At 38.1% G+C, this 15,557-nt stretch overlaps 1 protein-coding gene across 2 annotated transcripts in view; it reads right to left on the bottom strand.

The window, feature by feature from the left end:
* Positions 1 to 15,557, bottom strand: part of LOC108045392 (protein similar) — a 73,704-nt gene that overhangs the window by 36,670 nt on the left and 21,477 nt on the right. For both annotated transcript variants that reach the window (XM_017124708.2, XM_017124706.2), the window contains exon 7: positions 4,822 to 4,963. In XM_017124708.2, the coding sequence (XP_016980197.2) occupies positions 4,822 to 4,963 (142 nt within the window). The remainder of the gene's footprint in view (positions 1 to 4,821; positions 4,964 to 15,557) is intronic.

Raw genomic sequence — 15,557 nt, forward strand, 5'->3', positions numbered from 1 at the left:
TGATTTCCTTCGCCATTTCCATCAAGGTACAAATAATAAATATGCAAACAAGTTGATTCAGCGGGCTCAGCTGTGACTATGAATTTGTCATTTTGTTGGCGCATCCGCAAGAATGATGAAAATATTTATACAAATAATGGTTGGGCGGCACTCGTTGCGTATACGCAATGTTGATGTTGATGGGGTCACAGCACAGTTATAAAGATAAAGATAAAGAGCCAGTGACTTCATCAAAACAGAATCAGCTGCAAGGCTGTGCGATAAGCAAACAATTGCCCAAGGATACGAAAAACTCATCCGTAAACTGGCTTTTCTTGTTGCCTTACAAATTAAATTCCTCAAGGAAAAACCAAAAAAATCCCCTCCATCAACGTCAAATGGTTGAAAATTCCGCCTTTCCTCTCTTTTGTGTACCCCTAAAATTTGATGGGCTCACACGTGTGTAAAATGTTTTTCCTCCTGCTGGTATTTTCGAGCATCCCCCGAGTGTTTCCCAAGTTAAAGTGTTGCCCCATTCGCAGTTAATTATCCTGACGTCAGAGCGTCCACTTGAGTCCGCCGGAAATCAACAAACATTTCCGCTCAGTTTTTGGGGATTGCAGCCTAAAAGGGCAACATTAGCATAATAAATTTGCCCAGCCTGGTTTATCGAAGGCGAGTGAATAACTTCATCGCTTAGCCGCATTAATAACGCGGCTTTAATAAGGACTTGGCCAAGGATTCCACCATCGAACTGGTGCCGACTACGTGACCAGATAACTAAGCCTTATCGTTGGGGGAAAAGTAGGGGAAATGTATAAGGAACGTTATTCTTCATTTAATACTACATAGAGAAAAAACGGGAACATAGGATCCTGCTTTATCACCGTTTTTGTTTTTTAAAAGGACTTGAAAAACTAGAGATACGTGAATTTTAAATACGACGTTTTAAATCAAAAGATTATAATTCACTTTTTGAAATATGAATAAAATGCACTCTTTGAAATATCTAAAAATACTTTTGAAGAATTGACAAGCCACATGGATTTAAAAAAAAAAGGTAATTACTTGGTTTTAATGCTAGTTTAGGCTGATTTTTTGTCTCTGTGTAGGTATTTTGTTGAGTAACCAGGAATAGTTCTCCCACTCGCCATATCTACAGCCCATGGTAACGGCCTTTAGGTAATTGTGTGGCCATAAATCTCTCCTTTGGCTTACTGCACTGACTCCGGGGCAATTTAACGCCTGTCCGGGTGTTGCTGCCAAATACCATTCCATTAAAGAGACACCGGAGTCAGGATGGGAATGGATGTGCAGGTGCGGATTGAGTGGAAAATCGATCCATGGCAATTAAGGTCGACGGTGTAAAAGAAAAAGCGGTGAAACTGCCTTCAACTTTTTCAATTAGCCAGGTGACCGAAGTTATCGCTCGGAAGAAATCAAAATCAAAATTACGACCACGCAAACATCAAACCCCGAAAGGAAGTAAAAGGAAACACAAAAAAAAAACTTTTGGTTGGGGGAACATAAACTCAAGGAACCCTTTCCGAAATAAAAGGGAAGCCGTCAATAATCCCGATTAGAGCATGTGTATATGAAATATTTATGCTGTGGCCTGCAAATGGAATTCCTCTATGAAAAGGTCGCCTTAGAAGCATGAATAATGGATGGAAAACACAAAGGACCCGTCTTTAATTCGCTTTAAAGTCATCTGGCCATCTTTCAGTTCATTTTATGGCAGGCAGGTCGGGCAATCATAATGAAATCCCATTTTATTGCCACAAAGTATGCAACACATTTTTCGGCCTGTAATGATTTTTATCCGAGCCACCTCCTTACTGGCCTTAATTTATTGTTTTAATTTTTAGTCGCCCGGCCACAAAATGGCGTCCTGAGCCCAAAAGAACCGGTGAAACTTTCGGGGAAAGTGTTAAGAACTCGTGCAAATTCCATTAGGCCTAAAATGTTTCGGGCCACGAAGAAAGGGGGATGCGATTCCAGCCAAAGGCTCTGTCAAGTGCGATAAATCAGAAAAGGTAGGGGCAAAAAAGCATCTATAAGACAAAGCAGCGGCGACAGAGTGAGAGAAATTTTATAATTAAAAGCAACGCGTGGCTGGAATTATGCCGGGCTATAAGCTATAAAAATGCAAATTTCTTCCAGGACAACACAAGCCCAGACCCAAAAGAAACACCAACTAATCAATGTTAATTGGATTGGCGTGGGAAATGTTTGCAAGTTACTCGCCGCCGCTTTTCTTGGCTTCGCAAAAATGTAGGAATCTATAAATATGCAGCGGCAATTACGCATCTGAAACAGATTGCACCGCTCCCAAAGATAAGCGACCTTGAGCCAGCTGCCAACAGAGTGACAAGCTCATTAAGCGAGAGCGGCCAGAAAGAGACGAAAGAACGAATGAAGCACTGAAAACAATTGTATATTGAATAGCTACACAAAAATATTTTTAAAAATTTTAATAATTATAATATTTAACTTGTTTTATCATCAGATGAATATTAATGATCTTTTATGTTTAAATTCTTTTTGGATTACAAATCTTGTGGAGTAAGTTCTTTTGACTAGGAAGTATTACAAAAAAACCTTTATATAAAAATGTGGTATTATTCAACCTGCAAGATAAATATTCTATGATCTTTTGGAGTTTAAATAGTGGGATAAAAAGTACTTTTAATTTTCTAGTAAAAAAATCTGTAAAATTAAATTTCTCTAATAAATCTCAAAAATATCTTTAATTATTATTATTTCCCGTGTGCCAATTAACACATGACTGTTGCGTAGTGAGAAACTGTTATCACAGAGTTAATAAATCAAGCCGAGCCCCAGAGAAAACCAAAACAACATCCATATAAAGAGTGAGACCAGAAAGGTAAACAAAGTTCAAAGAGATTCTTTAGTTGGCAGTTTGTCAGAGGTTCTCTCACTCTCTTTGCTTGTGTAATATTGTTTTTATTCAATTAGGCAAACAGCAATTACAAAAGCAGCAACAACAAATAGGTAACCTACAGGCAAACCAATATATTTGTTGTCATTTAAATGCACACGAGTGGAAAACGGATAGCAAATAAGTGCAGAAAATAGTCGAATACTTGACACACTAATCCTCAACATCAAAGTGAAAAGGATCAAAGAAAACGTCAAGTCTGCATGAAATGTAATATTAATTTCCCTTAAAAGGAAGAAGATAGCTTAATTTTTATTGAAAGTATCCCATTTTAAAATATCGTTCAATATGTCTTTCGAATTTTCATTTATTCAGATGATTAATTTTCATGATCATCATTAAATATATTTTGCTCTGAATAAATTTCTGTGAAGCGCACACGCATTGCGTAGTTACACAATCGATTTGTAAAAAGTTTAATCAAGAATTGAACAATTGAATCAATTTGATTGACGCAGTTAAAAGAACAATAAACCCACGAGAGAAATGTATAAAAATGAGGGACAAGAGGGGGAGGCTAATCACATGTTGTGTGAATTAAAAGCAAATTGTCAGCATTCATTTGCACCGCATCAGTGCACTCGTCATCATGTGCGGGTAAGGGGTACACAGAAAAAAATTATTTGATTTTTTAAATGAATAAAAAGCCTAACCTGTTTGTTAAATGTCATGATTTTCTTATAAACTTCTTTAAACTCTTGTTAGATATTTCGAAATATATAGATATATTTATTTAATTCCATGGAAAACTATTTTTCCTGTCCAGAAAAAATGCTCTTTTGTCGTGAACTAAATTTCATTTGGACAAAAAAATTGTCTGATGATTCCGATGATGCTAAATCCCACAATCAACCGGCTTTACAAATTTATTTGAAAACAGACACGAGGCTTTAAACACACAACAAGGTGCACAATTAAAAATGAATTTGTATTTTTGGTAAAACAACTAAACGCGCCCCTACCAAAAAGAGTGTATTTACAGAACCAGTCTAACTTTTTTTGTTGGTTTTTTTGAAAGGCAGGCAAGTGTGAAACTGGGAAAAATAAAATAAAAAGAAGAGAAACGGAACAATGCACAAATATTTGCTCATACACGCTTAAATTAAGTAAATACAAAATCGTGCGGGGTACTTACCAGTCGAGCTGAAAAGGGGGGTTTGTATGAGGGGTACCTGGGGGTTTACGAGGGCAGCGGTGCTTCTTCATTAGAGACATTGTTAATTTATTATTCATTGTTGACCCGCACGTGGACTCACGCAACGTTCGTAAAAGTAAAATGTATTATATGGAAAACATGAAAATAAAAACGCAAACGGATAAGGCACGAAACGGAGTGTTTTGCTCGACAGACGGAGAAAAATCGAATGGAATATGAATATGGAAATTAAGGGAAAAAATCGATTGCGGGATGCTAATTTGGCACTGTTATCAAATGAAAAATCTGGGCCAAAGCCCCAGCCATTCGGTGACAATTCAATAAATGGCGGATTAGAAAACCAAATCGATGCGAAAAAGAGAGGAAAAGCTTACATAAAGCGCCAACTGAGGCGCAGAATTCTTTATGCAAATGTCGAGCACACGCACCACCCACTCCCAAATTGCCCCCCGTACAAGGTTGTTCAAATATTTCGAGAGGGGAAATTAAATTCGGTCGATTAAAAATGGCAGGAATAAAGAGAATTTCACTTCCCGCTTGACGGGCTTAATTAAAAGATAAAAAACGAAATTTCCACGCAAAATGTAATGAGCAAATATCCGGCATTGTTCCGGTTCAATGCAATAATCCCGCCCCAAATTGGCTCAATTCGGTCTCTTTGAGACCCGTTCTACGATTAGTTATGTACTATTTATATAGGAAATATGAAATCTGATTGACTCACCTTATGACGTAGTTAACGCAAACGACGCTCTGTGGCTTTAGTTTATCGTAGACAATCGTGGCCTGGCTAAGAATCCAGCAATAGCCGCCATATTTTCCCAGAAATCGGTAGCGACAGGTCTCACCCTGGCCCTTGCTCAGTACTAGAAAGATACAAAGATACGTAAATCAAGGAATTAGTCAGGAAAAATAATTGTAATAAATTACAGAAAAGCCCCCAGTAAATGTGGTTCAAGTTCTGGTTTAAGTTTGTTTCATGTGCTCTTGGCAGAGAAATCATATTACAATCGCATAATAACCGCCACCACAAAAACAATAAACAAAATCTTCTGCGGTCTAACCGCTTCGCCCATTAAATGTGTCATAATCGAGCCACGAAGCTCTTGAACTGGATACAACCCGAATCAGTTACATTTTGGCAGATTGCTGGTACTCCGGAGATCTTTTTGCCTAAATAGATAGCCAGGAAGTATTGCCATGGTTACCAGTAAGGGTGGTAGTTGTTCTACACGGAAACAAATTTTTGTTTAAGTATTAGAATTTTAAAATACAGTTAAATGAAGCTATGCTACATTTTGTTATTAATTTTGGGGTTCGAAATAATTTTGGTTTTAAATTGAATAAAGTTTTTACGTTACAACATTGCTTTCATTTCATTTGAAAGCAAAATAACTCTTTTGCAAAAATTAAAATCTCACAATTTTTAAATGGATTATTTTCAACTAAAATTACACCCATATTTTAGCAGAAAAATAATAATACTATAATCAAGAAATGTATACCAAATGGAGACGTATTTCCCACCAGTGTTTTTTCTGCTGGTTGGCAAATTGTCAAGTCTCAAATTACGGCGCCAAAAGCGCTGGGGCATAAAAATTAAATAATAGCAACTCGCTGCGTGGAAAACGTAGGGCGAAATAAGTGGATTGGGCAGGAGGGTCTTAGGCATTTGATTGAGCCTTTGCCTGTGCGAAGAAAAGAGACAGCTGGGCCAAAAAACGTTGCCAAGTAATTTGGCTCAACGAGGACGTCCCATAAACTCGATTTTAATTAAAAGCGACTCCCAAACCTGGAAAAACAGGAATAAAATAAATATAAAAGAACCGACCACACACACACGCGTAGGTAAAGCTTTTATCTGTGTTTTTGTGACAGCGTCTTGGCCCGAAATCATTTCAATCAAATTTTTATGTACGCCACTGAATGCGACAAAAACATTAAATAAATGATGAAAATTCATGGGAATTTTGGGAAAAGCAATTGAAATTCATGGATGCTTTCAGTCTAGGTCCAGCTTTTAGGATTAGCTGGAGTGTGTAGGTCACAGGTGCTCGAAACAGGGTCATATCCTGTTTAAGTCGCAGCAATAAAAATAAATTACCATATAACAAACTTTGGCAAGCCGAAGTTTATATACCCTTGCAGCTCTTACAGCAATAAAAGGTGTAACTTTTAAATCGGCTTAAATTTGATAAAGATATGAGCTCAGTAAGCTAAATTTTGGATCACCTTTTTACAAGTCATCAGAAACTCGACACGATTGGTGGAGCTGATCAAGGATAAATATACTTTCTAGGGTCGAAAATTGTTTACTGAAAGTATAATACCCTCTGCAAGGGTGTAAAAACAACAAAAGTTAAATGAATTAATAAAGTTTGTAAGTTCCGATCGACTTTCGTTACAATTAAGCCACAAATTGTAATTACAGTGGGTTGTATATATGTAGGGATACCGAATAAATATGACCATACTTATCAATACTTTCTAAAATTATGGAAACAAAATCAAGACTAATTTCTTAATGAAACCCACTGTAGCCCAGGCTAAACCTCAAACAAAACGTCCTTCGTCTCACTCTGATTCGTTCTTCCATTTATTCATTCAGTTAATTCGAAATCAGCAGCAGAAAATTAGTTTTTCCTTTTCTTCGCAGAACTGGCTTAGTCGTCGTGGGAAATCGGGTTGGGTAATTATGCGGGGTCATTAATAAGACAAGATCTAGGAAGGCCGAGACATTGCCGCCTTGAAGCTCTCAAATTCTGCTGACAGCTCAGTGAGATTGATGCGAGCAGGACATATGAGGAAGCTAGTCAAGTTAAATCCATGGGTTGAGGAAAACGAAAATGCCCCTAGGAAATATGCTACAGAGAAGTGACAATCACATCCTGTTCCTTTAGAGGTGCTAAGAAGAAAATACATTTTTTAATGAACTCAAAATGAAGCTTTCTCACTATTCCTAATAAATATTTATTTTATTTTATATTTATGTAAAGAGATATTTTACTGGAATTCTTAAAATAGTATAGAAATAATTAAATAGAGAAAAAGATTACTTTATTTAATACTTTATAAGATAGTAAAAGGCTTCGAAAATCTTTCAACATTTAGTGATAATAAATTTCTTTAATGCTAAACATTTTTGTTGAGTAGCTATAGTATTAGGAATTTGAATACTTGCTAGTTTTAGTCCTTTAATAAACCTAAATCTAACCAGAAAATAGCTAAGACAAACAACACCGCCCCAGAGCTCAGACGATTGCCATTTGGCAGTGTTTATGTGGAATTAGTAAAGTGAGCAGACAGAAAAGCAGCAGCAGCAGCAGTAACAGCAGGAAAAGCAACTGCAGTTGCGGCAGCTGCAGCGGTGAACTTGATTTGCCCTCAGCCAAGGACTTTTCCCGGACTTTTGCCGGCATTTTGAGCTTGAGCTTGAGACGGAAAATATTAAAATATCTACGCGCGGCAGCAAAGATCATTTATCAGCAATTTTTTAGCAGCATTCCTTGGCTGCCATTTGGAGCCATTGCTGCTTCCACAATTTATGAACACGAATGCAATCCGCTTTTCGCATGGCAATGGCCATGGCCATGGCAGTGGAATTGCCAGGATATGGGTAAGGCCAACAGGAAGGAGGAAGGGAGGGAGGTAAGGAAGGAAACTGGCCATTTGTACAAATAATCAAACAGAGAAGTTGGTAAAAGGGATAAAACCAGACTCTATTCGAGTCGAATGCAAGACAAACATCAAAACCGCATTCAAGGTTATGTATCAAGCGGGATGAGCACGGAATAACCAGGATGCTGGATGCTGGTGATTCGAAGGATGCAGGATGCACAGGATGTAGGATGCGCACACACAATGCATGCTAGGACACGCTCGAGTACACGGGTAAATCCTGGCAGCAACACAACAGTAAATCATCATCAACGCAGCACACGAACTGAGAGTTGCGAGAGGAACAGGTGCAGCAGGTCCTTAATAAGGTGAATCCTTCGGCTGGTCAGTTTGGTGGTTTACTCATAGGATTACACAGCTAAAATATATTATTAAAATGTTTAAAATGAGTATAACTACATTGTTGCTAATAAAAATACCGGATTTAACTTACTTACTAAGCTGAAAGTCCTCAAAAAATTAATGGACAATATGATAAAAATGTTAACTTCTTTAAAATAAATCCTTTATTTTTCTGGGTGATTCGCTCGCCCCGAGTCAGAGTTCACTGTACCCCATTCGTTTGCTCATCCTGATTGCTGACCAGAGTCCACAGTTGAGAGCAAGGAATAAAGAGTGCGGGTCGAAATCACATTGGCACAAGTGGATAAGGAAATAAATGTTTGGCTTTGGCTGCCCAAGGATGTGCGTATAAATCAAGGATTTGTTTGCGGATTGTTTCGACCGTTCTTCGTAGCCCAAAGGTAGTTGACTTGGAGCGTCTTAAATTTAGACGTAGCATTGACCTTTTGGCCTTCGCTTAGGGCAGCCACGTGGCGTATGCGTAATCTGTCCTAATTGAATTAAGCCGTGACATAATCCCCGATCCACCAGGCAAGCGGGCTTAAAGTCAATATGTGCTGAGGAATTTATGCAAATTTCGCTCTCTATTTCTTTTTTACTCCGGCTTATTGAAAAGTAGCTGGGGTGGATGTGTACATTTCCAGTGTCTTCATAACCCGCCAGTCGTGTGGAAAATTGCATTTTACCACCTTTTCTTTGGCAGCCAAGAAAGGACATTACACAGGACGCGGGGAACAAGGAGCAGGGACTGCAAATCCCAGTTAGTGGCCAATGACTTGAAAGGGTTTCAGGCATAATGCAAACTTACTGCCAAGAAATAGAGACTTAAAGCTGGCCATTATAAGTTTGCGTTGCCTGCAGTGCCCATAAATGGGTTAATGAATGTTTCAGGACCTCTTATCCCCTCTCTACTTTTTCCATGAGCAGGACAAGTTTTACTCGAGGGCGGAAAATGTATAGGCCAAGTTTTGTGGTTGAAGGGGCGAATATTTCAAGGATCCCCATGTGTGCGGCAGCTGGCCAAAAGGAAGGACATTCTCCGGTTTTCCTCGACCGCCCGCAGCGAGGAAAGTCGACAAGTTTGTCGGGTTCGATGGAGACCATTAAAAACTACTCAAAATGTCAGCGGGAATATAAACCACACGGGTTATGTGGAAAAGGACGAGCCACAAAATGTAACAAATTTGCTTAATTTGCCGTCCTGAAATACAGTTTTATGTTCAACTCAAGAAAAACAGCAGTGAAATATGCTGCACAGGAAGAAATATTTATTCAATATTATCATTGTTAAATAACGCTGTTCAACCATTATTGGAAAATAATATTATTCAATATGCAAAAGAAGTGGTAAATAAGTATTGAAAATAAAGTTTACAATTGAATTGCAAATTATCATTTACAATCAAGTAAAATCCGTTATTTTCTCTGTGTGTAAACAATTGCCGGTGAAAAACGGCGTAAAAAAACAAAAAGCAAAGAAAAGCGGAGAAGGAAACAACGGAAGTTGAGAAAAAACGAGGACGGAAGCTAACTTCGGCAAGCCGAAGTTTTAATACCCTTGCAGACTTTGCCGAAATTGCTAAAACTGAAAAAGTAGCGAAAGGAATAAGGTATACATAAATAAACTAGATTTGCATCGTTTAATGTCAATTGCTTTTATACTGCAAAAATGTCATATAAAAATAGAAAAAAAGGGATACTTTCGCAGCCTTTAACTATTTTTCCTACGGAAGCTATAAGAAATAGACGTCCGATCGGCAAGCGCTTTTACCCTAATCCAGATATGCGTAAATAAATAAGACTTTGAAAAATGTATGTCAATAGCTTATACACTGCGCGAAATATTCTAAAAAATATGAAATTTTGACCGATTTCACCGTATTGTTCCTATGGGAGCTATAGGATATAGACGTCCGATCAGCACGCGCTTTTACCTTGATGAAGGAATGCATAAAAAAATACGATTTGAAAAAATGTACAGCAATAGCTTTTACACATCGCGAAATATTCTGAAAAACATCAAATTTGGACCGATTTTACCCTATTGTTCCTATGGGAGCTATAGGATATAGACGTCCGATCGTCACGCGCTTTTACCCTGATCAAGGTACGCATAAAAAAATAAGATTTGGAAAGATTTATGTCAATAGCTTTTACACTGCGCGAAATATCCTAAAAATCATTAAATTTTAACCGATTTTACCCTGTTGTTCCTATGGGAGCTATAGGATATAGACGTCCGATCGCCACGCGCTTTTACCCTGATCAAGGTATGCATAAAAAATACGATTTGTAAAGATTAATGTCAATAGCTTTTACACTGCGCGAAATATCATAAATTCTTGCAAGATATATCCAATTGTTCCTATGGGAGCTATAGGATATAGACGTCCGATCGGGGCGATTTTCAAACTTGATCTGCGTACACATGTTTTAGGACGATTGTGAAAGTTTCAGATCGCTAGCTTTTAAACTGAGCTCGCAAACGGTATTGAAACAGACGGACAGACGGACAGACGGACAGACGGACAGACGGACATGGCTATATCGACTCCCCTATTGATCCTGATCAAGAATATATATACTTTATGGGGTCGGAAACGTCTCCTTCACTGCGTTACAAACTTCTGACCAAAATTATAATACCCTCTGCAAGGGTATAAAAAGTTAATTGAAAACAAAAGTCAAACAATTTGCATATTTATTTGCCGCACAGCCTCAGACTTTGACACAAGTCAATATTTATTTATGCGTGCGGAAAATTTAAATGACTTAAAAGCTGACGAAGCAGAAGAAAACTAAAGTGCAGCGGGGCTTTGAGATTTTCAGCACCTCTCCTTTGCGATTTCTTTGTTTTGCATTAATTAGAATTTAACAAAAATAGATGCTGGGTAATTGAAAACTTTCTCCCCTTGCCCCACAATCCCCCGCCATTATGCTCATTAATTCCATTCACTGGGAAAAAACACATCTCTCCGCCTCCCGCATTCATTTAATTAACTCAATTTGAGCGGAAGGAAAGACATCATCAAGACATCAAGAGGGAGAAACTAGGATTGGGAACTGCCTCCAGGTGTTCTGAATTTGCGATCCAGTAATATATGTAGAAGGAGTTAGCGTAAAAACCCCTACACTCTTCAGCTTGTTCAAACAATTAAGTGCTGATGGTTGGTAATTTTTTCTCGACTTTCTTGTCGAGGAGCAGCTGCAACTTTATTAAGCAAAATTTAATGGCGGTTTCTTTGGCACGCCCCTTAAACTATTTTCCCTTCTCGACTCCTGTCGTTTTTCATTAGCGGCGCCAACTGACTTGCAACAATTGTTGCACAAACAACAAATTCGCAAAACTTTGGCTGCAATATTTTCCGTTTCTTTTTTTTTGCCGCTTCATGTTGAACAATTAGTTTGACTGGACTTTTCCGGACTCGCTGCTGTTGTGTCCATTTGCCAAACGTCTAATTGGACTTGCTAAAGATTTCTACAGAGATTTGGGGCAAGTTTTTTTCTTTCTCTGGCACTCCCTGTTCCGTTCTTTTTTCTGGCTAATAATAAATGCTGGTTGTAAATGCCTTCCTTTTTTCCCCATTCTCATGCCAATTCTCTTCTCTACTTAATTTTGTTTGGCTTTATTAATAATTTAGGGAAAGAAAGGGCTTTCATTCATAATGGAATTACTTTCGCCACTGGTCAGGCAACCAATCAATATTGAAGGATCCCAAATCCTTTCATGCGGCTTATTGTCAATGAACCGTGTTAGGAATTCAGTTAGTTTGAAAGTATAATATAACAAAGAATATGACTAAACTTAACTAAACTAAGAAAACTATTTTTACAAATATATGGCACAAAGTTAAATGGTCTATTATAACGTTATTATTTTACATATAAATATGTTATTACTTCAGCTTAAGATTTTATATTAATGTGCTTTTAAAATCATATTAATATCCGTAGTGGTGATAATAACAAATAAAAGTGCAAAGTGCAAAGTCAGGAAGCCGAAAAATATGCAACACTCTTGAGGTAAAGTGCTGCGGGCCATAAAAAACTCGCGGGCAACATACAAAATTTTATGATGCATCCAAATGCGACCGAGAAAGGGACAGGGCGATCCAAATCGAAAGAGACAGAACAGCAGAGTGTTGCTTAAATGTCAATCTATCTGTCTGACTGTCAATTTCAGCAATTGCAGCGGCGACGTCGGCAGAGGCTAAATGCGTTGAAGGAAAATTTCATTTGCAGATATCGTGCTGTCATTTAATAAACGAAATGTGAGATGGAGAAAGAAAAAGGGACGGCAAGTGGGCGGCAAAGAGAGGCGGACAGACAGACAAACGCAGCGATGCAGTAACAGATATTGGCAACACTTTTCCCACAGACATGGAAAGAGAAAGAGACGGAGAGTGGGAAATAGAAAGAGAACACACACATGTAAAGGAAGTGCGGTAGCCTGGAGAAAAAACCAAATGCTGAGCGACAGGCGGGAAAAGGGGGGAAAGAGAAAGAGAGGGAGAATGGGTCTGGGGGAGAGGAATGGGGCTATTTCACAGCGGGACATCGCGTAGGTGAATGCACCCATTGTATAACTAAAACCATCGCAAGGCAGACAAGTTTAACAGATATGCAGCTACACTCCACAAAATCTTTCCGAAATCTTGCAATTTTTCGTTATAAAAATATTATAACTAAAGTATAAAGCTTTCATTTTATTCATCATTCATTTAATTTTAAGAATAGTGAAAAGAATTGATTCATATACATTTTTCCTGTCACACAATTCGTTATATAAGTATTACCTAGTTTTTAAGCACATTTAAATGAGAATGATTCTTGGGGAAATCAGAGTTTCATTTCAAAATATAGAAATAGGTTTAGAATTCCATTAATACATTTTTTTTCTGTGTACGTTAGAATTTCTGAGTGTTTGTCTGTGTGTGCATTTGCGGGTGAGTTTTGTGTAAATCCCGTTCGTCGCCAACTAAATGCCAATTTCAGAAAATGACGCGGAAAAAAGGAAGGCACACAGTGTAGCTGACACGCAATTCTTATAAAGGAAGGGGGGCCTGAAGGGAGGACTCCATGAGCGGAGGAGCGGGATTCTAGAAGACCAAAACCCGAGGCGGTTTCCCTGATCCGCCCCCGCCATAAATAATTGACAATGACGGAGCGCGCCAAAAGACCAGCGCCAGAAACAACAAATTTAAAATCATTCTCGTGTCGAGCGACAGGCCAGAAATCAACGAGGGGCGGAAAGGTGGGCAAGTCCCCATCAATCTGTCAAAGATATCCACCTTAAAAGTCAAAACAAAAATAGAGCTCGACTTTTCCATGGTACGCGGAAAATTATGTGGACAAATATTGACACAATAATAAGGGCAAATTACAAGGCAAAAAAATACATTTTAAATATGAAAATTAGTGATGCGACTCTAATATTGCAATAAATAAGAAAGACTAAAAAGGTTTCAAATCCAATTCCAAATATAAATAAACACGTATATAAATAAATTCTCTTTGTGGTCAAAAATTCGTCCTTTTCAGCCATTTCCAACCTACAGAAACACAAATACCAGAACACCAGCAAATTAAAAAAAACCCGAAATTGATATTGATGGAAACAAACGAAGACTTTGGCATAATTTCAACATGCTGACCTGTCAACGTTCCCATTGGCCGATGGCAAAGGGCCAGGAACAGCGTTCAACACTTCATTAGAGCCATCATGGCGACCGCCCAGGCCATTGACGAAAAGGGAATCCCTCGCCAAGGACCGCAAATATTTTGCCAGTTTACACGACTTATTTAGCAGCAGCGGATCAAAGGGGGCCAAAGTCACAAGCGTCTTTTGATTGATTGAGCAGAGCCCCGGGGACCAGAAACCCAAGAAAGGAGGACGGAATGGAGCCCAAAAGCCCAAGTCAAAAGGTTTTTTGTTAAGCAAATTGTGGCTGGCATTGTGAAAGGTTTTCACAGTAGCCGGGGCAAAGGCTTGACATTTTGTTTTTGATTGTTGAAGGATTTGTTGGGGGATTTGCAGTGGCAGCAAAAAATTGGGGAATGGGCCACACAATGCGGTCAAGAACGGCTTCTTTTTTGTATAAAAAACTTATTTAATAAAAGTATCAGCCGGGAATACTACTCTTTTTCCATTTGTTTTTTAAAAACGAAAACTAACTGATATTGTTTATATATTAATATAAAAAGTTTAAACAATTCCCTTTTAAAATCATAAAGATATAATAGAGGATAAGTATTTTTAAGTTAGGTCTCACCAAACCATCTGCCCAAAAACTGTTGCACAGTTTCAGCCTCATCACTCCTTTATCGATAAGAATTTTGCATGCAATTTCTGCGCTGTCTATCTTACTTTTTTTTCGCTTGCCTTAGCACATTTATTCGTTTTGTCTGACAACCTTTCGGAAAATGAAGGCTGAGGTGAAGGGAAAATTGGGAAAGACTATCATCAGCACCCACACAAGAAAACCTCAATGCAACTAAAAAAAAAACGAAGAGGAAAATTGGCAAAAGGAAAATCTCCGCCCGGCAGCCAAAAACATAAAACTTTGCACATTCATTGGGTTCGCTGCTTTTTCTTTTACATTTTTTAGTTTTCCTTTTTCTATTGCGACAATTTTCCAGTAGTGGGAAAATTGTGCGCTTTTTTAATTTAATGAAAATTTTCCACTTGGTCGATTGACATTTTCGTTTCTTTGTCGTTTTACTTTTACCTCCCGCCCGCGAATTTCGTGGGTGTTGCAAGTAAAGTTTCCTCTGAGGTTTTGCCAAATAAACACACAAATTTACTTAGCTTTTGGGTGGGAAAATGAAAATGGGTGGGGAAATTTTGTGATGGAGGAGGGGGAAAGGGGAAAAGGCGAAAAGTCGCTGCACACTCTGCGGCGGCTGGCGCGCAACTTTTATCATTTTGCCTTTGTTTGGAGCGTGTAATCAAATGCATATTTGCATGCCACCCACCTCCGCAAAACACTTAAGCTTTGCCTTCGCCTTTTGTATAATTTTCTGCAAGACTTGCGAAAAACTTGCAAAGGCGGCAAAACTTTGCTTCCACCCAAGCGCACAAAAGTATGCAATGCAAGGCCCCCGATAAAAAGGACATGCAGTGCACACTGCATCAAAGGTCAAATTGAATGGCATCCATAAATATAATTTATTTTTAAACTGCATCTTTCAAATGGTAATGCTAAGAACAAGTAAGTAAAATAACCATTCATTATACACTTCTTTACTTTGAAAGTTGTTTAACTTTATGTAAATATGGATATTCTATATTATGGATTAATATTTTATTTTTTTTAATTTGTCATTTGTTGAGATTTAAGATTTAATTTAAATGGAAACAGTCTAATCTAAACAGATACTGGTCAACTTCACCGTATATTAATGAAAAGAAACTGTCATTATTTTATAAACTATGCTTCA

This window comes from Drosophila rhopaloa, unplaced genomic scaffold (assembly GCF_018152115.1).
Source record: "Drosophila rhopaloa isolate 14029-0021.01 unplaced genomic scaffold, ASM1815211v1 contig_167, whole genome shotgun sequence".
Lineage (NCBI taxonomy): Eukaryota > Metazoa > Arthropoda > Insecta > Diptera > Drosophilidae > Drosophila > Drosophila rhopaloa.